At 39.6% G+C, this 23,178-nt stretch overlaps 1 protein-coding gene across 16 annotated transcripts in view; it reads right to left on the reverse strand.

Annotated features, from left to right (window-relative positions):
• The window catches only part of ABLIM1 (actin binding LIM protein 1), a 188,314-nt gene that overhangs the window by 115,948 nt on the left and 49,188 nt on the right, over window positions 1-23,178 (reverse strand). For 4 of the 16 annotated variants that reach the window (XM_083866620.1, XM_083866627.1, XM_083866626.1 and 1 more), the window contains exon 1: window positions 14,680-14,700. The exons of 5 other annotated variants lie outside the window; for them this stretch is intronic. Coding sequence is in view for 1 of the 11 variants with exons in the window: in XM_083866612.1 (XP_083722738.1) it covers window positions 14,680-14,770 (91 nt within the window). In the remaining 10 variants the exon portion in view is untranslated. Of the gene's footprint in view, window positions 1-4,232; window positions 4,281-14,679; window positions 14,775-23,178 lie in introns of those variants that run through there. 7 more of the 16 variants (XM_083866614.1, XM_083866613.1, XM_083866615.1 and 4 more) reach the window with 4 other exon arrangements.

Below are 23,178 nucleotides of genomic sequence, written 5' to 3' on the forward strand. Positions count from 1 at the left end.
AGCAGTTTAGCTATGATTTAAGGTTATGTTATTCTCATTTTAAAAGATGGTGTTCATATTTTTATCTTGCAGTCATTCTTCACAGATGAGATCATGGCTTAGAAGTATCAGCACACAGTTTTTGTAAAATTTCTTCAAAACTGAACTGATGTCTCTTGTTCCTAAAGAAATGAGTGGGAAAAGGCAGGTAGAACACACAAAAAGAAAGGGGAGAAATTATTCCACTAAATAATACCCAGGAAAATATCATCTGTTTAATGTCCTTGCTTCCAGCAAAAAGCCTGGAACAAAGTTTTTACAAGAAAGCCTGCCCCAGGCTTCCATATCTTAACCACTGTCCAGCCTAGGTCAATTGAGAGCCATCATTTCTATGAAGTCTCAATTTGTGGTAAAATTGCAAATTTTGCCACATGCTCCCTAAAATTTTGCAAAATGCTCCCATCTCCAAGAAGGAAATGCCACTCTCTTGTGACCTGCTCTAATTGTTATCCTGACTTACCTGTGCCTGCTTAGAGAAAACCAATAATGTCAATTTGGGACTTCTTGCAAAAGCCCCGTGACCCAGCAGTGGCCCTAAGGGACAAGTCTACAGTTCCCAGTTTCAGGAGTCTCAAAAGCTGTATATTAAGTATTTCCTGGCTTCTGTTTCTCCTGAGCACAGACTCCTCTAGCAACCTGCTGTCTCTCCCTCAGCCACTCGGACAGCTGGGCCATTTTCCATCTCTTGGAATCAGCTCGAGCAGCTCCTGAAGGCCTGCAGCAAGGAACCAGGCAGGCAGCTGACGGGGAAAACCAATGGTGCTGGTGGACTTTTTCAGATTCACCAGAACTCAGTGAGCAGAATTCAGGCTGTACCTGACAGAACTGATTCCCACACCTGGTGTACCCTGAGTCTTCCAAGCCTGCAGCCGTTGTTATTCTGTGAGTCATCCTTGTGCCTTTCCAACCCTCCACACGGTTTTTGCTCTGTAACAACTTCACCCTGGAGCTCGTGCAATGGTCTGGGGCTGCCAAGCCTCCTCACCCCCAGCTCCTCACCTCCTCACCACACTGCCCTGCGTGGAACCAGCAGGAAGTGAAGGAGCTGGGATGGCCCCACAGATTGACCTCCCCACCACAGACCCTCTGTGTTGCCCTATCACAAGTTTCAAACACAGGAGCACACACAGACCCACCAGGGAGGAATATGGTTGTTTCTCAGCACATACTATGGTCCTGCCATCCCACACCTTGGGATCACATTGACCCTATTGATAAGATTGATCTCCAAGCAAATAATGCCTGAGGGCCTGGATTCTAACCACTACCTTTCTGCTGTGCTGGGCTTTTCCCTGTTCCTGTGTCATGCCATTTTCAACATAATCAGTCTTATATTTCGGTGCTTAAAATCACATGCCATCTTTCTTTCAGAGTAAACAAAATTAAAATTCAGAAAATACATTAATCACTTGATTCAGTAAAATGCATAGTGTAATCATTCCAATCTGCCAGGATTTGGGGGTTTATTGCTTTTTTAGAAATATAATAATTTCATATTCTTTCAAATCAGACTCCTCAGGGATAAAACATTTGTGAGCTTTTGATCTATCAAGACATCTGGATCTCTTAAAACAAAATTTGATTTTCTGAGATTCTTGAAAGCGGGACTTTCTTAATATGCTGTTATTCAGTAGGGCAGAAATAGTCTGCAAAATAGACTAAAGTCTAATCTGTCGCAAAACCAAATAAGTAACGAGTACATTTGGCTTTGTTCTAAATATTAAGACGATTAACACACATACTTATGTAAAAAAGCACCTGAAACTGTCAGATTATCTTTAGAAACAGATGAGAAAAGACGGTTACATTATACTGCTTTGCCAGTATATATAATATAATATAATATAATATAATATAATATAATATAATATAATATAATATACTCCAAAAATATACAAGTTCACTAATGGGTAAATCTTCTGGCCGCAGGTATGTACAAACATTTATCTCTGAACATTTTTATGTTATTGATGTAACAACTGGCTTCCAAACAGCTTATGCTATTGCTAATCCTTAGAAAGGAGATCGTGCTTTCTTCACACCTGTGTGACCTTTACAGTATGCACATATAGTTGGTACTAAATTGAGATGTAGTACAGTAATATGAGTAGAGACAGTGGCTTAAACTTTGTATTTTTTTTAAACTACCATATAAATCATCACTATTCACCTACTATAAACTGAATTTATTGAACTAATTCATGAACACAACCAATACTGTCACTGATAAAAACATAATAACCTTCACTGTCACCACTGTTAATGCTGAAAATGGCACGAAGGCAGGAATCCCCAACAGGAAAGCACACATACAAGTGTCATCCTTTACTGTGCATGCCTAAGGTTAAGGAGATTTGATATTGAAAATCCACTTCAGAATTGGATTAACTGTGCAGAATAAACCCCACAGCCTGTCTTGGGAGTTTTTGGCTCAGTGAAATCAGCAGGAATGCTGTAAAGACTCTCTGGTCTAAAGAACTTCTCCCTGAGAGGTCCATGCAACACCAGATTGAAGCAGCTTCCTGCCAATCCGTTAATTTGCAGAGTAAAGCAACAAGTTCTGTGTTTTTCAGTGCTGAGAGATGTGACAGTCTCTCCACTAAGCACTAACCTTCAGTGTGTGCCTCAAGAACACAACATCCAGCAAAGCATTCCACAAGTCCATGGTGCCTGGAGATGAGGCAACCCACCATGTGGGCATTGGATACAAACCACCCCTAGAACAAGCTGGAGTATTTAATTGTCACTGTGCCAAATGACAAATTCCTCCCCTTCTGATTCCATACTAAACTATAAATAGGACTCTCAAAAGAGGCACCTAAATCTGTCCTGCAAATGTATCACTCCCAACAAGTATTTGCCAGTCCAGTGTCCTAATAAATGAACCACAGAGCACCTCAAAGAAAGCTAAAAAGATGCTCTATACAGTTTGGCTAGGTAGTGTAATATTAATATATTCAAACAAGATTTTACAGCAAATAAATTTTTATCACCTTACTCCAGCTTCTGGATTTTTTCTATTTGCGGCTGTGATTTTATCTGCTAACTAGGGAGGTCACTTGTTTCAGCATGGAAAACCTTTACATATTTGAACCTTTCTCTTAAATTATTTGCTGCCATTTCAATAGTAGGCTCATCATAAAAGTATTAGGCAGACATAAAACAAATTGAGAGTAGGCATAACTGCTTCCAACTTCTGCACCAACTGGAATTTCTAAAAGGTAACTTTAAAAGCTATAAAAGCTGTTTTTCTGCTGCTCCAAAGTCACATATTTTAAATCATTCTTCTTCTTAAAGAAGAGTTTGACAACTTAAAAAATAAACAATATGGTATATCTTCCAAGAACTGATGTTTATTCACTCATAAGCTAATTTGGTTTGTGGTTTTTTGCATTTTACAGTTTAATGTTTCTATGTTTTACATTTGAAACTGCACACACAGCTGCATCATCTAATTCACATAGTAACAAACTAATGATGAGCATCCCCTGTAACCATATGTTTCTCCATCCCACCATAAAGATTCATTCTTTAAAGGAAAATAACAAAAAACAAAACAAAACAAAACAAAAACAAACAAACAAACAAAAAAACCCCAGGATAATACAAAAACTGTAATCACAATCACCCATTCTAACATTGTCTTCTTTCCCTCTCAGCTGCCCTGTGTCTGCATGACCTGGGTGAAGAACATTCCCAATTCCCTTTCCTCCTTTCTCCTCCCTTTATCTATTTGACCACAGAGATCTACCAAGTATCCCAAACTAAGAGCCACTTTTAAGGTCTCTGTATACCAAAGTCTATTTAGTGACACCCCACCTCTCAGGCATAAAGGAGAAGAAGAAGCCAACAGCCATTAGTGTTCATCTTTTCCTTACCCATGCATGAGGGATGCATGGGAGTGGATGAAGCAAGGGAAGCTGGATCCCAAGCCCCTCTCTCAGTCCTATTCCACTCTTTCCATCTGCAATGTCAAAGCTGCAGTGAGTGAGAACGGCCATTTCCTGTGCCTTTCTCTCTGCACAGAAAATTTCCCACTATTTCACCTTTTGGATAAGCAGACAAGCCCAAGGAACAGCTTTCGGATGAGAAGAAACAGCAACTTCTACCTCTCTTTTTCCCATCCCAGTGCCAGCAGTGTCAGAAAGCTTAGAACTTCTTCAGCTTGGAAGCAGCTTCCATTGCAGCTTTACCTGAATCCGTCCTGCCTGCAGGAGGCTGCGCTGGCTCTAAGCACTGCTGACCACAGGAGCAGGGCACCCCACTCTGCTGCCCCTTTGGGCTCTGCAGGGGAGCCACCCCCCTGCCCTGCTGCAACCCTGCCCAGGAAGGGGACGGCATTTCTCTCTGGATTGTTTGATTAAAATACCAAGGTTATGCAACTGCAGAGGACGGACACAAGAGAGGAAGTCTCCCATCAGATACAGAACAAAAGCACGACTCCCTGTAAACAGGGCTGGGGGGAAGTAGCCAAAATGTGCCCTTTGCAGCCAGAGCACCTGTTGGCATTATGGAGTTACAGAGCAGGGGAGATCTTTGCCTCAGTTTCCTTCAACAATCTTCCCACTGCTGCAATTGCCTATTTATATACCTTAGAGGAAACCACAATAATTTCATTATTTCTTTAAATTTACAGCTGATTTAGCTCATCTTCCTTGCTAGCACCTACTAACAGTAGGAACTGCAATTTTGTTCTTGTTTATTGGATTGCAGATAACAAAGAATTTAGGAGAAGGAGCAGTGAACCCTACAGAGTGGAATTCAGTTGCTCTAAGTGATGCCACCTTAATGCAGATTAATGCTAAGCCACTGATTTACTACTAAACCAATTTGCTTAGATTGATCCGAACATTGACAACCACTTGCCAAAATTCTGAAACAGGAAGCCAAGGGCTACAAAGCCATTAATTGTTCTGATATTTTAAGTAAAAATATGTCAGTAAGTAAATTGCAGTAGAGATATTGAAAATGGGCAAAGGATGAAGAACTGATCCTAACTCATTACTTCTTCATTTCACACTTTATTAAAAACCAAAAAATCAAGCTAACTCTTCATAATTCGAGAACTAAAGATTATTAAGAGCTAACACAGATAGAGTTTCAGCTATATTTCTTACTTAAAACAAAACCACTCCTCAGTATTTTTCACAAGGGTACTACTCTGTGCTTCTCAGGACAATGCAGAACACATCCCCATTTGAGAATCCCTTACTCAGCTGAAGATTGTCTAAATCCCTCAGTTATCACCACTCTTCTAGATTGAGCAGACATAATTCCATTAATCTTTTCTCATAAATCTTTTTTTCCTAATACAATTCCCACTGCCTTCCACTAATTTCCCTCACGATTTATCAGTATCTTTCAAAAATAAAATGTCCAAACCTAGAGACAGTATCCAGCAGAGTCCTCTTCAGTAACAGGAAGGGAGAAAAATTATCTAACTGCTGTATGTATCTTCTGCTAACACATCCCAGAAAAAGGATGGCAGCACTATTATACAGTCAATCTACATTTACCATACATTACACTTATATTAACTGTATATTACAGTTAATCTGTATGATGGTAAGTATCATCATTCTCCATGTACTTTTCAGGATCAGTGTATTAGTTCCCACTTCTTATCTGTGCAAGTCCACACTTTACACTTCTAGACACTGAAATTCAACTGCATAATTCAAACTATGTAGCTGATTTATCAGGACTATTCTGAATTATGACATTGTCCTGCAGAAGAATGAAACAATGTTTCTAAACTTGGATTACCACAAATTTTAAAAGCATTCTCCCTATTCAATCATTAAAAAAATATATAGAGACTGAGGCCAGGAGAGGTTGCTCACTTGAAGGAATCAATTTGAAAAGCTAATCAAAACGAAGATTTACCTTATCTGAAGGACAGGAGCAGTCTGATCAGCACCTCTCAGCATCTAATGAGTACCACCTACACTACAATGCAAACAGAACCTGGATTTCCCTCTCTCATATCACTGCTTACCACTTTTGAGATTGCTTAGAATTTGAGATTGGACACCTGACAAGTTCACACAGCACCATTAAAATCCTATGGCTGTAGGTCACATCAAGTATCCATTCTGTGGGGAGCTACTAGGAGCATCATTAGCAGGCAACACCCAAGATTAAAACAGGAATTCTCTTTTTTTTGTTTTTTCCATTTTTCCTTTTTTCTTTCCAAGTAACAGCAGGGATTGGTGTTAAACAAACTGCAGCCTTCAGCATGATCTTGGGCACTCCTTGATACTAAGAATGGAAAATGACAATGGGATATAAAGAGTTTGCTTCCCTAAATGGGGACTCTACCTTCATTGCCGTAGCACAGCAAGAAAATCTTATTAATGCAAAGAAGCTGATGTGTGGAATCTCAGATGTAAAACAGTGGGCAAAGGTTCAACTGTTTTATGCTGCAGCCTGTATTTTGTAACGTTTCAAATCTGCAAAGCCCATTCCTCTCAAGAACACTCTACCTCTGTGTCTTCCCTCACATCACCATGTTGATCTCTTGGACTCCTCTCTGTAAACATACACAGAGAAAACTCAGATCTTCTTTTCCACAGAATTCCATTTCTCATAGAATTAAAGGGAATAGACTATTTGGAATAGTTGGAATAATAATAATGTTTGGAATAATTGTAATAATAGACAGTTGGAAGGAATCTACAATTAATTATCTAATTCAGCTGCCTGACTAACTCAGGGCTGACCAAGTTATTAAGGGCACTGTCCATGTCTCAAACACTGACAGGCTTTGGGGATCAACCACCTCCCTAGGAAGGAGGTGACCATACTCAGATAAAGAAACTCTTCCTAATGTCCAGTCTAAACCTTTCTTGGCACAGCTTTGAACGATTTCCACACATTCTGTTGAACCCCATACCAGTGGCCCCATTGATCCAGCCTGTCCAAACCCCTCTGCAGAGCCTTCCTGCCCTCCAGTAGATCAACACTCCACCCAACTTGGTGTTATCAGTGAACTCACTGAGAGTGCACTCACTCCTATCATTCAGATCATCAGTGAAGTTATTTAAAAGGACTAGGCCCAGTACTGAGCCCTTGGGAACACCACTGGAGACCAGCCTCCAACTGGACTCGAGTCCATTCTCCACCCCTGGTTAGTCCCAGCCACCCAGCCAGGTCTTTTATATAGAGAGGACTAAATGGGATCTTGGTGCTTCATAAATTTTCCTCCACCAGTCCAATTTACTTCCTGTCTCATCACTAGACTGTTTTCATGCTCCCTACATTTTCCCCCATGCTTTTCTCATCCTCTTAGATGGCTTCTGTCTTCCTTTGCATCCAGCTGATGCAACAGAAGCAGCCATTCTCACAAGTGATTCTTTAAATACATATGGTTACATAAAGAGGTACTAACCTGATACAAGAGGTCGGTTAGGTAATGTGGTGTGTATCTCCTTTCCCTCAGGTGTGCACTCTCACAGCCAGAGCAATCACTTTGCAAGGTGGCACAAGGTGTCATTGACACAAGTGACAAAGGACAGTATCTTATATGAGAAGCAACATCACACTGTTCCAAGACCATTTTCTCTTGAAAATTCCAGTGTTCTTTTGCAACCAACTTTCAGGTTTTGCTAATCCTCAAAATCGGACATTTTCCCACAGATTCCTTTGTATCAGGGTCTGGCCTCAGAGAATCAAAGCCATGTGCTGAACCAGCCCTTCTAGGTATGACAGATTTTGTTGCAGCAAACCATGACTGGCAATTTCTCTCATAGGAAGCACCCTTACACCTCCCCTGGACACAGAAGGGAAGATGGCTCATAATTCCTTGGCCAAATGAACTCAAGAGAAATGCAGAATGAAGGTCGTTTCAGGGATTCAAAGCTACTTTTGAACTCCTTTTTTTCACATTTTCTTCAATTTTTAGAGTGCTTTTAACTGTCAGTATGATACCACCGTTTAACTTTGTGAGACAAGTTTAACCTCCCACATTCCCATTATAAAGGGGATGGAATTTCAGGATGCAAGTGCTAAGTAAAAACAAGTCATGAGTTAAACGGATGATACTCCAAAGGCTCACCTCCTGAATACTAAATAGCTCTGCACATGTTGATAATTCTTGACCTTCCAAAAACCTAAAATATGGGCCCTTTCTGGTGTTTATGATTCCACTTATGATCAAAAAGAAAAATAATTACTGAGTCTCCAAATGCTTTGAACAGTGTAATTTCTAATCTCTGTTTGCAAGGCCAAATAGAGACAGCAAACTGTCCTTCAACAGGGTTTATAAGCTGCTAAATCTTGTAGTACTTGAGGGACCATAATCCCCAAGCAGCACATGGCCTAAGAGACAGACTTAAGTGTTTTGCCTATTAAAGTCACATACAGCATTTTCCTCCAGGATGTTTTGAAAAGACATTCCACTGCTTTTATTTTAAGTGGGTGAGATTCTGATTCCGATTGTTGTAATTTAAGTAAAGCTGAGGCACCAGACACCTTTCAACCTTTCAGTTAGCATTATACATAGCACTGGAAAGCAGGGCCACAATTCCCACCCTATTGAATAGCAGCACTCATACTGGAGGGTGAAAGGAAAAAAATCCACAGTGGGTATTTGCATTAGCTATTGCAGCATAATGCTAAACAGAACCTGTCCCACTATCTTTGTGATTGCTTATACACGAGTGAAGAGCTGCAAAATTGCAGATTTCCAGATTGATTTAATCCCCATACAAATTAGAAGACAGCTCCCAGCCTGCTATGATGGCAAGAATTTCCTTGGAGTCCTGAACAGATTGATCATATAGCTGGTCACTGTTCATCCAAATAATTTTCAATCCTAAATTGCGTTTTATAAAAATGCCAAATTGTATGTAGATTTTTTTCTCTAGAATACCAATGGGAAATACGGTGAGGGCTAGCAAGACAGAATGATATTTGCTTTTTTCCCAGCTCACAGCTATATAATACATTTGCCCTGTTTTTTAGCATTGCTTTAATTGAAATGTTACTTTTAAAATAACTGATTACTCAGAAGCAGTAACTATCTGCAACACTATAGGGGTTGGGGACAGTTCTCTTACAAGGTGAAGTTCATTAAGTAAAGAACTGACCAGCACAGAGCAATTTGCACAGAAGAAAAAATGCCATATAACAAAGTAGATCTTTGAAAACTACTTGCCTACCAAATACAATCACTCAGTATTAACATTTTGAGGAGCTGCACAGTGACAAGTATATAGCAGCTTTCTTCATCTGCTTAGTACAGACAAAATTCCAACACATAAGCAGTTTGGGTAATCAACACTAAAGTTCATAAAGCAAGTCCTAGAAGATAAAATCTTTGAAATTTATTTGGAAGAGATTAACATTTATAGCTAATTTCTCATTCATAGACAGGAGTTTCCAGAAAACGTTTGGTTTGGGGTTATTAATTTTTAATGGACAGTAACAAACCAGCTAAGCTTAAGAATTCCAGATATAAGTTCTCATATCACAAATAGTTCTACTAAGGAATAAGCTAACATTCAATATTAATTAAAACACAAACCAAATTTTAGAAACCACAGGGAGGAACAAAGAGCATCATTTTGACTCTGCATATACCCACATTATGCTACATGATGAACGCAGTTTTATTGCCCAACTTTTCAAGAATTATGGAAGAATAAATGTAAAAGGATAACCAAAGGCATGGACTAGCTCCCGCATAAAGAGCATCAAAATAAGTTTTGACTTCTTATCTAAAAAAAAGGAAGCACGTGGATAAAAGATACAACAGAAGCCTAATAAATTCACTAATGACAAGGAGGTGAGCACAGAAGGACATTTAATCACTTCTTCCAATTCAAGAATGAGGCAGTGTCAAATGATACTCCTTGGCAATAGGTTGAAAACAAGCAGAAGGGAACACAGTTTCACAAATCCCATAGGAAAGCTCTGGACACACTACAGGATGCGGTGCTTTCAAAAGATACTTTTCTAGCTTGAATACTTCTGAACATTAAGGCCCCCTTTGTCCCAGGATGGACGTCTAGAGAGAGCTGTACCTATATCCACCAACTACTTCCAGTTTCTAATTTGGCATTTTATTCTTCTTTCCCTCTGTGAGTGATAAAGTATTTCTCCACACCTGAACACACTTTCTGTCATACAGTATCTTGCTGCTACACCAAACATAAGGTATCTGTAAAGCAACTTAGCCTATTCACCAACCAAAAATCAAGATCTGATAGCAGTCCTCACTTACCCAGATGCTCAGGAGTGTCATATAACTGTTCACACAAGTAGTAGTCATCTGGATTCAAGTAGGGCAGTTGCTTCAGCAAGCTCTGCTTGGGAATGAGATACAAAACCTCTGCAATATCCCCATCCTCAATTACTGACATCCTTCTGACTGAATTTCGAAATTTCACTTTCTCCAGCACCAGTTCTTCGCCTGAGCCACACAGCTTTCCAAAGCTGTTTAAGATGGGGAAAGATGGCATTTCTATCCAGAAGAAGCTAACGAAAGCAACCTGTAGTGCACGCAGTCAGGTACTAGTCACGGCACACTGCCCTTTCCAATCCTTCTCTTTTTCTCTTATCCAGCAAAGGAGATTAAGGAAGATATATTTTTAGTGATTATCTTCAAGAGATTAGAACAGTATGCTTGATCAGGTGATTGCCATCTAAAACTATTGTAATCAGTTGAAACTCATCCCTGCAAATGCAAAAATCACAAACAAAACCAAAAAGAGTATCTGAAAATCAGATTAATATTCAGGACAAGAGAAAGAACGTAACTGAGTTACATAAGAGGATTAGTTTAAAATCAAAAAACCTTGCTGTGTCAAAAATCTTATTATAGAAGAATCATCATCATCATCATCATAAGCTACAAATGCACATCTGTGCATTTAATCTAGCATGGCCCTCTTCCATGCCAGGTCTGTCTGTGTGTAGGGAAAAGGCTGTAGCAAAGGTAGAGCACATTGGTCCTCCTTTTATAGGAATGTACAAGCACTGGCTGGCACTACTTCATAAGCAGATTTCTTTAGAGAAATCCTTTCTGCAGCTTTCACTGCCTATTGCAAACAAAAGCACTTAAGCTTTCCCCTAACCATTAAGGATTGGTTCGCTTCTGCTCTTCCTCTGCACCTTCCTGTGTAGCTGACAGCAGAGGCTTTGCAGATGCTGTGCCAGCCCCTCCTCCTTCACCTACAAGAAGTATTTACATTAATCCAATTCCAGTGACCTGCTAATCTAATCATCTAATGAATATTTCTCTCTGGGTAAAGGCAAAGTTAATCATCAACAGGGCACTGGAAAGTCACAGGAAATTCCAAAGTGAAAAAGACAAAAAAACCCCCAAAAACAAACTAACAACATTCATCATCTGTAAGGGAATGTTCCAGGTACACCCCAGACCTGGACATGCTCAGAGGCAACTTCAGGCTCTCTACTCAGTGAAATGAACAGAGACAACTGTACAACCAGTGTCTGGACCTTAACTCAACTCCCCTTAACACAGAGAAGTTAGCTGCAGCTGCAAAATGACCTGGTGCAATCATTGCACTGCAACCAGTAAGGCTTTTTCTGAATTAGAAGGTGACAAAAACTCTACCAATAGGCTTACTGGCACAGTGAGAAACTGTTACTTAATTCTCCCTCAAAACTCAGAGCTCAAGTACCAACTCCAGATGGGGACAGGCTTTGAAGAGAAGAACTGCTTTATTTACTGTTTCAAAGAGAAAATATCATCTCATAAATCCAGACTTTGATCATCTGTTATTACACATCTTCTATGAGGTCAATTACTTTATATTTTTCAAGTAGTATGACTTTTTTATTATCTTGAAAACAAGTGTGCAGTTACAGTTCCCTTTAAACAGCCATGCTCCTGGATTTTCTAATCCATGGAGAACACAGTAGGACAGTCTACAATAAATCTGTACTAATTTGAATGGGGTGATTCTATTGTGTATTTGAAGAAGAGCTGGCTTAATAGATATAGCAACTCCAGTTCTGCCTTAGAGTATCTTGTATCAGATCAGAGATCTCAGCAAATGGTGTGTTTTAAGCATTCCTTCTAGGATATGAAGCTTTGCAGCAATTTTTCAATCTCTCTCAGATTCAGCCTACTGACCTGCACTCCACAGCCCCTCTGTGGAACAGGCAGCTCTGAAATTCCAAAAGCTTCTACCAGTGAGGGTGGATCTCCATTCAGAGCTTAAAGCAGAGGGATGACTCACAGGAGAGGCTGGATGAGTCAACACAAGGATGTCTCAGTCTGAGAGTGCCATTTCTTGCTGGATAATGGGTGGAGGATGCTGACATCTGCAGTGCCAGCCATCCAGCCCCAACGACACGTCAAGGTGGACTTTGCCCTCTGAGGTGAGGTAAATGCACACATTGCCCAGACAGGAACCCTGCTGTACAAGTCAATCCTCGGAGAGCAGAAAGGTGAACCTTGTTGCCACTATTCCAACTGTGGCAACACTTGCTAAAACTTGGCTGCCTAATACCCAGAAAAAAGTCTGTCCTCACACTGGAGTTTGAACACACTAGTTTAAGGCTGACTTCCCATTTTCTGCTGTGTCCATGCCAATTCCAACCTCTAGCTCTGTTCACCAAGACATTCATTACACCAGCTAAACCAGTATGACCTGTATATCCACTACAGAAGCACTCAGCCTGTGACCGCTGTCTGATGATCTATCCAACAGTGCAGCACAATCCAGTGTTCTTCCACTACCAAAACACACAGGACTGGTGGGGGACAATGGATCAGGATTTAGTGACCCTAACACGTCACTGCAGAAACATCCTGCTTAATTAAAAATAAGGTCCTACTTCCCCTTAGACAGACTTCTATAATGCTGCCCCTTTCCAGCCTTGGCTATTGCTGTCACTGTCTGAGAACTGCACCTTCAAAGACCCCATGCCAGCTGCTGCTTAATAACACAAAGCAGTATGATATTTGGATAGTTAATTTTTTTTTAAGTACAGTGTCTTCATAAGCCTCAATCCTGTCAATATGTAATATAAAGGGAGAAGCAGTAGAAAGAAGCAAAACAAGACCAGGAGGCCTCACAGTGGTTTCTGAGTCAGATAAAGGAGTGTTTGTGGCACATCCTTGTGTCCAAGGCAAAGGACAAGGCCTGAGACAGCCTTGTACAACACACAGTTACTAAACCCTGGGATTTAGCCTCAGTCTGACTCAAAAAGACAATGGCAATCTCCTACCACTTAAGTCAAACATTCAATTAAGTGGAATAAGTTGATTTTTGATGTTCTTGCTGAAAAAAAAAAAGAAAAAAAAAAGGCAGGAATCACAGGGGCACAACCCTGGCCTTATGCTTTGTGAAAGAAAGTCTCAGGAATCCAGGGCGCTCAACTCAGAACTAGCATTGAGGAAATGTTCTCAGGATCTGCCAAGAAGCAAAACCTGTTTAAATCACTGCCAATTCAAAGCTGTGTCTAATCCAAGTCGTCAGTGCTGGGATCTCGAGCCTTCACAGAGCACAGTGTGAGATATGGGCACTTTCCAGACTGACAGTTTTCACAGGGGGCTGGCTGGATAGGAGACAAGAATTATGCAGAATAGCTACTTTAAATATTTTATCTCATTTCCAACTTTATAAATATTTTATTTATAAATATTTCCAGCTGTCTCAAGACCATTTCTTATTCAATCCCCTCTGAATTCACCACACCAATTGGCTGCCTGGATGATAAAAATACATGCATGTTTCATATGCAACCAGGAATAGAAGCATCTCTTCAATGCTCCAAGAACAGAAGTAACAAAAAATTTGACTGCTATCCACAAATAAATTAAAAAACAGAATAGCAAGCAGTGAATACTTGTAAAAAAACAGACACCAAGGGCTAAATACATAGAAAAGGAAATATCCCTCCATGTTTCAGAGAAACACTGAGGATTAGAATTGCCCTTCAGCAGAAATGTGTAGTGCACTAATGCTGTCTTAATTGCTTCTGCCATCAGAGTCAAACTTCTTGCAAATGCATTTCAGTGTGAGTTTAGTCTTGCATTAAAACCAACAAAAAGCCCAGCCAGAAATTCAAGAAACTGAAGTCAATCACACTAATTCAGCAAAACCTAGCTGCAAAAAATAATCAAAACAAAAATACAGGAAACAAGGTAAAACAAAACGAAATTTTCCTTTTTCCTCATCACACCACTTCAGAAGGTAACATATCCATTACACTGGTAGATAGCCCCAAATAATGTTTCATGCATCTGTCCAAGGCAACAGGATTATCAGGATTACCTTCTCCATGTAAGAATTCTCAAAAATATTGAGAGTAAGGAGAGGAAAAAGGGGCTTTCACCTAAATGAAAAATGAGCAAGCACTCTGTCTACTTATACCACGAAATATAGTTATCCAAGCAATAAAATAACTAAACCAGCGAATGACAGAAAAAAAATTTTTTAAAATTTCCAACATTCAAATTCACACACACAAAAGAAAAGCAAAACTTTACTTGTGGTAAAACTACTCCACACATTCAGCTTTTTCACTTTTGACACCCACTATTTACTTACTCAAGACTGCAGGCTGATGTATAAACACTCAGCTATTTACTGTAAACTTGAGGAAACCCTTCATCACATAATGAAGACCAAAAAATCCACATGCACATCCTAATTTCTTTACCTAAGTGTCCAAAACAGGCAGTCATCTTCTGGGCATACTGGCAGAAGCTCTTCACCCCGTAGGGCTCCTCAGCCAGGACCTGCTCACTCATGGCTTCAGCAGGAGCTGCCTCTCTCTGCAAAGTCAACCAACTACTGCTTGTTTAAGGCTGATAAGGCAACAGATCTTCCTCTTCCAATTTATCTCCATTAATAATTCAGGTGCTACATAAAATTTGCTGAGCTTTAAAACCCGGTAGTGCAAAGCTATTTTGTGGCTTTTGAAGTAATCATGTTTTAGTCCTTAAAAAGTATCTCAGCTATTATATTCCAATAGTTTACAGAAATTCTTTTCAAGTGGGAATAAAATCCATTCCCTTGCTGCACAAGAGGAAATTTTGTGGGGATTATGCTCAGGTCAGAGAGACATTTAAATGTTCCCCTAGCTTAAAACCAGAAACAGAATTACCACAACTACTGAAATGTGTTATTATGTACTGATTAGTGTTTTCACCAATGACATGGACAGTGGGATCAAGTGCACCCAATAAGGTGAAACACAAGTTGCCCATGGGGGTGGTCAATGTCCCATCCCTGGACAGGTCAGATCAGGCTCTGAGCAACCTGATCTAGTGGAAGATGTCCCTGCTCATTGCAGAAGGGTTTCACTAGAGGGCCATTAATGGTTCTCCCCAATCCAACCTATCCCATGGAATTCTATGATTCCATGATATTCCTGCAAGCAGGCACGTCCACTGCTACAAGAACACCACTAGTTGATCACATACTACCATTCCCCACTTCTCAATGCTATACATCTTCTGGGGACTCAAAATCCCAACAGAGCCCAGGTACAAACACCACTGTGTTTTCTGGTAACTTCCAGAACACATTTCAGAGGAACTGAGGCACCACAGCCAGGAGCAACAGGAACAGTGTATTTTCTCAGCTCACTCACTGGAGCATGAGGCCCATCTAATCTTGTTGTTATCCTGGCTTCTCCTGGCTGAGAAGAAAACACAAAAGAGCTGACTGAGCAGTCTTGCTGCCAGACAGCTGCAGTAGCCACACATACCTGTCTGTGTTCTGCTCATCTACAGAAATCCACTACCAGTCACACCCATGTCAATGACATCTACTCAGCTAAATACTGCAGAATGTATAAATGTAAATACTGTACTCTCTTGACTCAGGTGGTGATGATCAGTGAAGAACAGGTGTTCCTCACAAGCAAATGTGCTCCTTGTACACTACACTGTGCACTCACTTACTTAACAGTTGCTGCTTCCTCCCTGAGACCATATCCACTCATGAAAAAACGTTTAGCAGAGCTCATATAAGTTCTGCTGATGGCCATATAAAGCACTGGTACTACTAAGTAGACACTTCAAAGAGAGATCTATGCTAGTACTTCTAGATGCAAATTTTATTCACAACAGAGTGAAAAGCCTAGGTACTAATATTTAATATTACTTCCTAAATACTAATAATTAATATTACTTCCACAGTTTACTGTCTAGAAAAGCATAAGATATAGTTAAAGAACAGCTATGGGGCTTAGGTATCTTTTATTGTGATAAAGGCTATGGAGAACCTGCAGAGGTAGGGATTCTACAGTCCACAGGTCTCTACCAAGTTAGTTTATGGGTTTAAACCCACATAAGGTTCTCTAAGGTAAGCTGTACTATTGCCTGTGGCAGGAGGAACAGAAAGAGCACAAAGCCACAAGGCTTCTCTGACTGGCAAAAAAAAGAAGAGTGACTAACTGAAAAGTGCTAACTCAGAGTAAAGTGGTATCAAAGGTAAAAGGATCTGTGTTATAACTCAGCTGAGCAACACAATTAAGCATGAGTGTCCCATACAGGCTTTTTATCAAGCTGCCATGTGACATTTTTTTCCACTGCTTTTATAACTGACCTTTAAGTAATCATTAGCCAAACTCCATCAAATGCCTCTCTCTTTCTGCAGCACACACATGCAAATTGAAGAACTGCTACAAAGTCTGTCTGGTCCCTGAAGTCTGTAAATGTCTGTGTGAAAGGACAGTGTCAAGTTCAAGTCTGAATAGGTGTAGCCACATTTTTATCTCAAGAGTCAAACTTCTACTCTTTGAAAAACCACCTGGGGATCTCTCCAGGTGGCACACTGAAAATCAGACCTGTTTTATACATCAACAGCAAGATCTGCATGCTCAAGCCATTCTGTTAAACTAACTTGGAAAAAAAAAAACAAATGTTGTTTTATGTATTGGTTTCTTGGTATTCATTCCAAAACACACATGAAGCATCACTCTGCCCTTTATTCTCCTGTTACAATTTGTAACCGAGAAAAAACGCAAGAGAAAATACAACTGTGTTTCTATCTCAGACTTAACTAAGACCACACTGTGACAATTTCCTTTCCCAACTGATGACATTTGCAAAATCTTTCAGCTGAATTAAAGCATTGTGCTCTGCTTCCTGTTATCAACTATGTATGATAACTTCCATAGCACATGAGCCTATGGTAACAAAAGCCCAGCTTTGCAGTGCATTGTAACGCTGGACAGGCAGCATAACAAGCTCTTGGGAATGCTTTTCCCTTTGCTGTATGCTCAGATACTGAATCTGACTCACTTCCCCCATCCCCAACAACCACCAAGTTTATCCTTCAGTGAAGCAGTGAGCAGAAAGATTAAACAAACAAAAATATCTAAACAATATGCTCGAGATTACATCTAATGATCTTTTTCTTGGACAAAGGAGAGCAACACCAGCTATCTACCTTCACATGAAATTATTAGCTGGGCTGAAAAAGGACAAAGAAAAAAAGCACATAGAAAAATCAATCACTAAATTAAATATTTAAATGGCATTTGGGAAAAAAAGCCCTTATAAGGTCGGCTAGTAAAGTACTATCTAGTATCTCTGGAAGCCTTAACATAGGATTTGGGAAATATGCTGTCTCTGCACTCCCACAGACTTGCTGTTCATCCCTGAGCCATTCCCTTAATCTCTTCCATTGTATTTCCCCCTATCACTTTCCCCCTCACAAGGGATTTGTAACAATAGGTACATTAAAGACTGAAGTTTTCAGATTCTGTGATAATGGAAACTATAGAAGTACCACACATAATAACACTGGGGACTAACTGGTCAGCATTAAAAAAAGAGGCCACGTAAAGCATAGCTGAGTGCTTCTCCTTGATCATTATTACCTTCCAACTTCATTACCGTATTTCTCAATGATTTTCCAGTAGATTGTATCCCTTATTTAACACTAAAAGTGCTTGTTTTCCACAGAAAACCAGGTTATCAAGAAAGTTATCAAAAGAGTTAATTCTGTACATCTTCTCCTATCTGAAAATTCCATCTTTAGTTATTGTCCCCTGAACAAGCAGAATCACTGTTACTGCGGTTGCTGTGAGTAGAAGAGTTAGGTTTTGACAAAAGGCCTGATTCACCCAAAGGATATTTACCTTACTTTATTCATTCCAATGTTTATTTCAGAATAGTCATGGAAAAAATATCTCTGTTTACATCTATTTTCAGACGTAAAATAACAATGTGTGCATTAATGGATCTGTCTATTGCATTATTAGAAGATGAGGTGGCTCAGCATTTATTTCCTGGCAGCACAAGGCTAATCTATTGATCTACAATGTCAAGAACACTCCACTATGGATTCTTACAGCAAAGCCAATCCTTTTTACTTACACGGAGAAATAAAGCCAAGTGTAATTGCTGACAACTGAAGCAATTTCATAGGCAAGATAGAGTGAAAGCTATATGAAATATAAATACAAAAAAATGCTGCAGCCCCAAGACTCTGTATGATTGACTCAACAACACAATCCAAGTGCTTGCCTGTCCCAAAGTTTATAAATAATCCCATGACATGTGTGGGGCTGAGCTCTGTGCTTGAAGTCAGAGGTGCCTAAGCCACTCTAGGGAACAATTAGCCAAAAGGATCCTGGCAGAATCTGGCAGTCCTACAGATCTTCAGTAGGAAGCTTTTTTCCTACTCCTCAGCAATGTTTAGGTGTCTTTTATTAAAACAGAGCAAAGACTTCCAAGATAAATGTAATTCCTTTAATCATACTCTTTCCTTTACTTTTCCTTTCTTGAACTTTGACATTTTTCTTCCAGCTGAGAGAACAATACTCTTCATAATGTAGACGTCGTAGTGGCTGAGACAGAAGTATGCTGGGAAGCAAAGACATCAAAGCTGAAACCTTAGAGATCTTTCAATCCTCAGTTTATTTCCTGTACCTTTGTAAAGGGTGACATGTTACAAGCATGACATCAAAGAAAGCACCACTCCTCTGGTTATGTATTGAAATAAACTAGATATCATTATGCTCTCTTCTGACATGTCACATAATTACAGAAACATACACAGTAACTTTACTGAAATGCTGAATTTGAGTAAAGAATTACACCAGAAGAAAGTCTTCTCTAGATCACTGCAGGGCTTCCAGAACATGTTAATTTAACTTTATTCGTTGTCTCCTAACACTGCATCTTCTGCTGTGGCACCAGCACACATGATCAGAAGAATTGTTTCTCTTGCTGCATCCAACTCCCAAATTCTCCAACACCACAGCCACTTTTGGAGCATGGCATACCTCTAAAATGAGAAGTCCTGCAGTCACACTGCCCTCTTGTAGCATCACTGAAGCTCTAAAAGGGAGTCCTTTGTACTATAAAGACTAATTTAAGCCCCTACCAGAAGCCAGTAGAAACTGTTTGTCAATGTCCATCACAACTAAGAATAGGAGGTTACCTTTCTATATAGTGGAAAGTATGGCACTGCTACAGGATGCCAGAAATGACATCAGATCAGTTCATCCACTGCCAGCATTCCTCATAAAAGCAGCTTTAAATATGCTGTGTTGGCTAACCTTTGTTTTCTAATTAAATAAATCCTACTGCACTGTTGAACCCTTCCTCTTGTGGTCAGCACTATCTCCTGGTTAAATCAGCTGCACACACACACAAGTGATCAAGAGCCCTGTTAAAAACTAAGAAACTGTCAGTTAAGCAAAATTATCACTCTCTGAGCAGCTCACTTCTCTCACAGGGATCACATTCTGTACAGGCAAAACTGAGGCAAGGACACATCTGAAAATACATTGATGGGATAGAAAAAACACTTGGATTTTGTTTCCATTTATTAATAGCAGGAAATTACATATAGCATATGCCAACTAGTATTTGATAAACAGAGGGTTTAACCCCCTTGAAATACTCCCTTGGGTATTTCATAACTACATAAACAGTTTGCTTGTATTTTACTGATAGTTTAGTGGAATCTACTCAAACAAGAGCTGTAATCTGGCACCATCAGGAAAAGCAGCAGTCAGAGAAACACAGCAAACTTCCAGAGCTGACAGTACATTAAACAGGAGAAATGTTCCTGATTTGATGACAGGTACAGCTGGGTTTGTACTTTACCAGTGCCACTCAACACAGGACAAGGCATATCTTAGGATATTTCCCTGACATGTGCAGTGTTGTGAAGCTGTGCCTATCAAATCCATTGAGAGTTATGCAAAGATAACTGCATCAAGAGTCTTGATCTTGCCATGGAAGTGGAGGGCACTCACAATCTAGCAAGCTACACTTTTGAAAGAGGAAGTAGGAAATAAGGTCTTACAATAATGGGAAAAATCATTCCAGTGGTATCATAAATTACTGGAATAGCAAATGAGTCAAATGAAGCATCTACAAAGAATTGAAGACACTATTTTGACTGCTTGACTGACATTTCCTATGTTGCATTTGCAGCAATGATTTACAGCAGTATTTCTTCAGCAAGAATTTCTTGATCTTATCCTTCCACTGCATGATCAAATGCCATAAACTAAGGTGGGGCTTTTTTAAGGTCTTATGTGTCCTGAGCTACTAAGAAAAGTCATTTTTCCAGCAGCTGAACTTTAAACACAAGTGTAGGATTTCAGTTAATTTTGAATTAATTGCAATTAGAACATAATGTAAAATTAAGATGGCCCTGACCATCTTTGAGGGAGGATTTCTGCTGCATTCTTAGCCATCACCACAGAGTCTCTATACCTCCTGGTATTAAAAACACATTAAATATTGTATCTATACAGTTACTTCAGGAGATGCCTGATTCTTCAGTTTCTGTAGAATGTAAACAACTATTAATAGTACATACTAGGAGGGTGGTTAGTTTGGGTTTTTTAAGTGTAAACACTCCCTCAGCCTAGAGCAAAACTTAAGTTTCCTTTTATTTGTGTTGACGTTACCACTGTGGTATTTGTTTAATACACAGATTTACCACTGACACGAATCAATGACAAAAAAAAAAAAAAAAAAAAAAAAAAAAAAAAAAAAAAAAAAAAAAAAAAAAATCCGTTTTCCATGCAGTTCAGCTTCAACATCTCTTCTGGTCTTAACACTCTCTAGGCATCTTCAATTTTTTTAGTCAGAGTTTTGCCCCAGTTTGATTGAGAAATAGTTCTGCAATTAAAAACAGCTAAGCAACAACAAAAAATACTTAAAGAAAGTAGGCAAGACAACCAACCTGTCAGGTTGTGTGAATAAAAACTGATTGATGAACTTCTTTAAGCAGCACTAAGCAAAATTTTCAGATGAATCAGTTAAAACAGGTGCTGATCACAACAGCGTTTATCAGTAGAAAGCCTTATGTTATAAACATATGTTGTGCATATTTTCAGACTGAAACTAGTTGGCAGCTCCCAGTTATTCCCTTTTTAACTATGAATGAATTAGAAAATAATGCACAATTTTTTAGTGGTTTTCTGATTGTTACTGAGTTTTCCCCCCAACACTTATGCTTTCTTTGAAATCCAGATCTTCACAGTACTGTTCATGGAGTCAACTAATTAATTCTGAACAAGTAAAAAATTCCAGTTCTCCTGCTGCTTACTGGGTTATCATCAGAATGAGGTCAAGCCTTCCACCTCAAAATAGACAGCTGACAAAGAGAATTAGGGGATCATTTTTCTAGAACGAGAAAAGCCAGCTCGTGAAACTGATTAAAAATGGAATTCAAACTAAACAACCTGTTTTCATTACCGACTTTAATGAAATGACAAACAATTATCTCTCTATATATTAGTTTTCAAGACAGTTTGACTCCCCTACTAATGCTAGGGAAGGGAAAGTGCAAATACCTACAGAGCAGCAGGGAGAAGGATCAATTGTCTCCCCTGTGCTTTCTCAGTGTGGCAATCACGAGTTTATCTATCTGGACCCAGCAGAGAGAAGAGACTTCCATCCCCACCCAGGAAATCACCAGCACCAACCAAAGAAGGCAGAGGTACAAGCAAGGTTTTCCCAGTTCTCAGGGTATCTGCTCAGGAAGAGAGAATCAGAGATTCAGCCTGACCTCACTCTAATGAATCCCCACAGGACCAGGGGATCAAATACTCATTTGACTAAATTCACATAATGATGTGGTGGTTTCCCACATCACAGCAATATCATAGAATCAGAGAAACATGGAATAATTTAGGTTGGAAAGGACATCCAGGATCATGGAGTCCAACTGTTAACCCAGCACTAATCATGTCCCCAGGTGCCACATCTATGAATATATAGAAACAGTTGATTTCAGCCAAATGCTCAATGCTAACCAAATGCATACTCTGCTGAGATTAATTTATATGAATATAATAAATGTAAGATAGTATTTTAAAAGCAAAGTAGGAAAGAAATAAGGAAGGAAAAGGGAATTTTGCACACCTAATTCAGAACACATTGAGGGAAAGAACAGAAATATAACTACTATATCTCAATCAACATCAGGTTAAGTTTTTGGCCTACAAAGACTAACTAGCAATGGAAAGAACCATCATTTTTTTTTTGTTATAAATAGTTGGTAGAAAACTTGGGTTGTATTTTTCTGTTGTTTTGTTGGGATTTTCTCAGGAAAAGTGATAATTTTCATAGAGAGGTATACACAAGTGTTCAATATGTCTACCTGTACATTTTTAAATCTCCAGACCCACAGAGGTAGATGATATCTCTTTTTAAGAGACAAATATTGGATTAGACAATGCAAAGAAGAAAACAGGACTTTACTTCTTCCACTTCTAACCCCATAAATCAAATGGGCACTCCAAGGGTTTATTTATCTGTCCAAGCATAACAGAGGAAGCAACTACTCACACTTGAGTTCCCATGAAAGATAGATATATCATTTTATACTTATGCCTTTCCCCCTACCTTTATCTAAGACTGTGGTATAAAAAAAGAGGAATGTTTACTTACTAAGCAAACTAAGAGCTGCATGCCTCTTGGATGCAAAGAGAATTCACTCTATCACTCACCACCAAAACCGTGCTGAATGTGCCTTAGGTGTGTAGGAGCAAAATGCCTTGAGTCTCACCTTGTTGCAGGTTGCTCCACATTGGCATCCTGTGCTGCACAGTCATACCTGAACCAGGGAAAGGCACCACACACCAGCAACAGGCACTGAGCAGCCACCCCTCCTGTCTGCTGTGCAGGGACAGCAGCAGTGACAGGTGGCTGCAGGACAGACAAGAACTGTA

This window comes from Zosterops lateralis (genome assembly GCF_965231275.1).
Source record: "Zosterops lateralis genome assembly, chromosome: 8".
In the NCBI taxonomy this organism is placed as follows: domain Eukaryota; kingdom Metazoa; phylum Chordata; class Aves; order Passeriformes; family Zosteropidae; genus Zosterops; species Zosterops lateralis.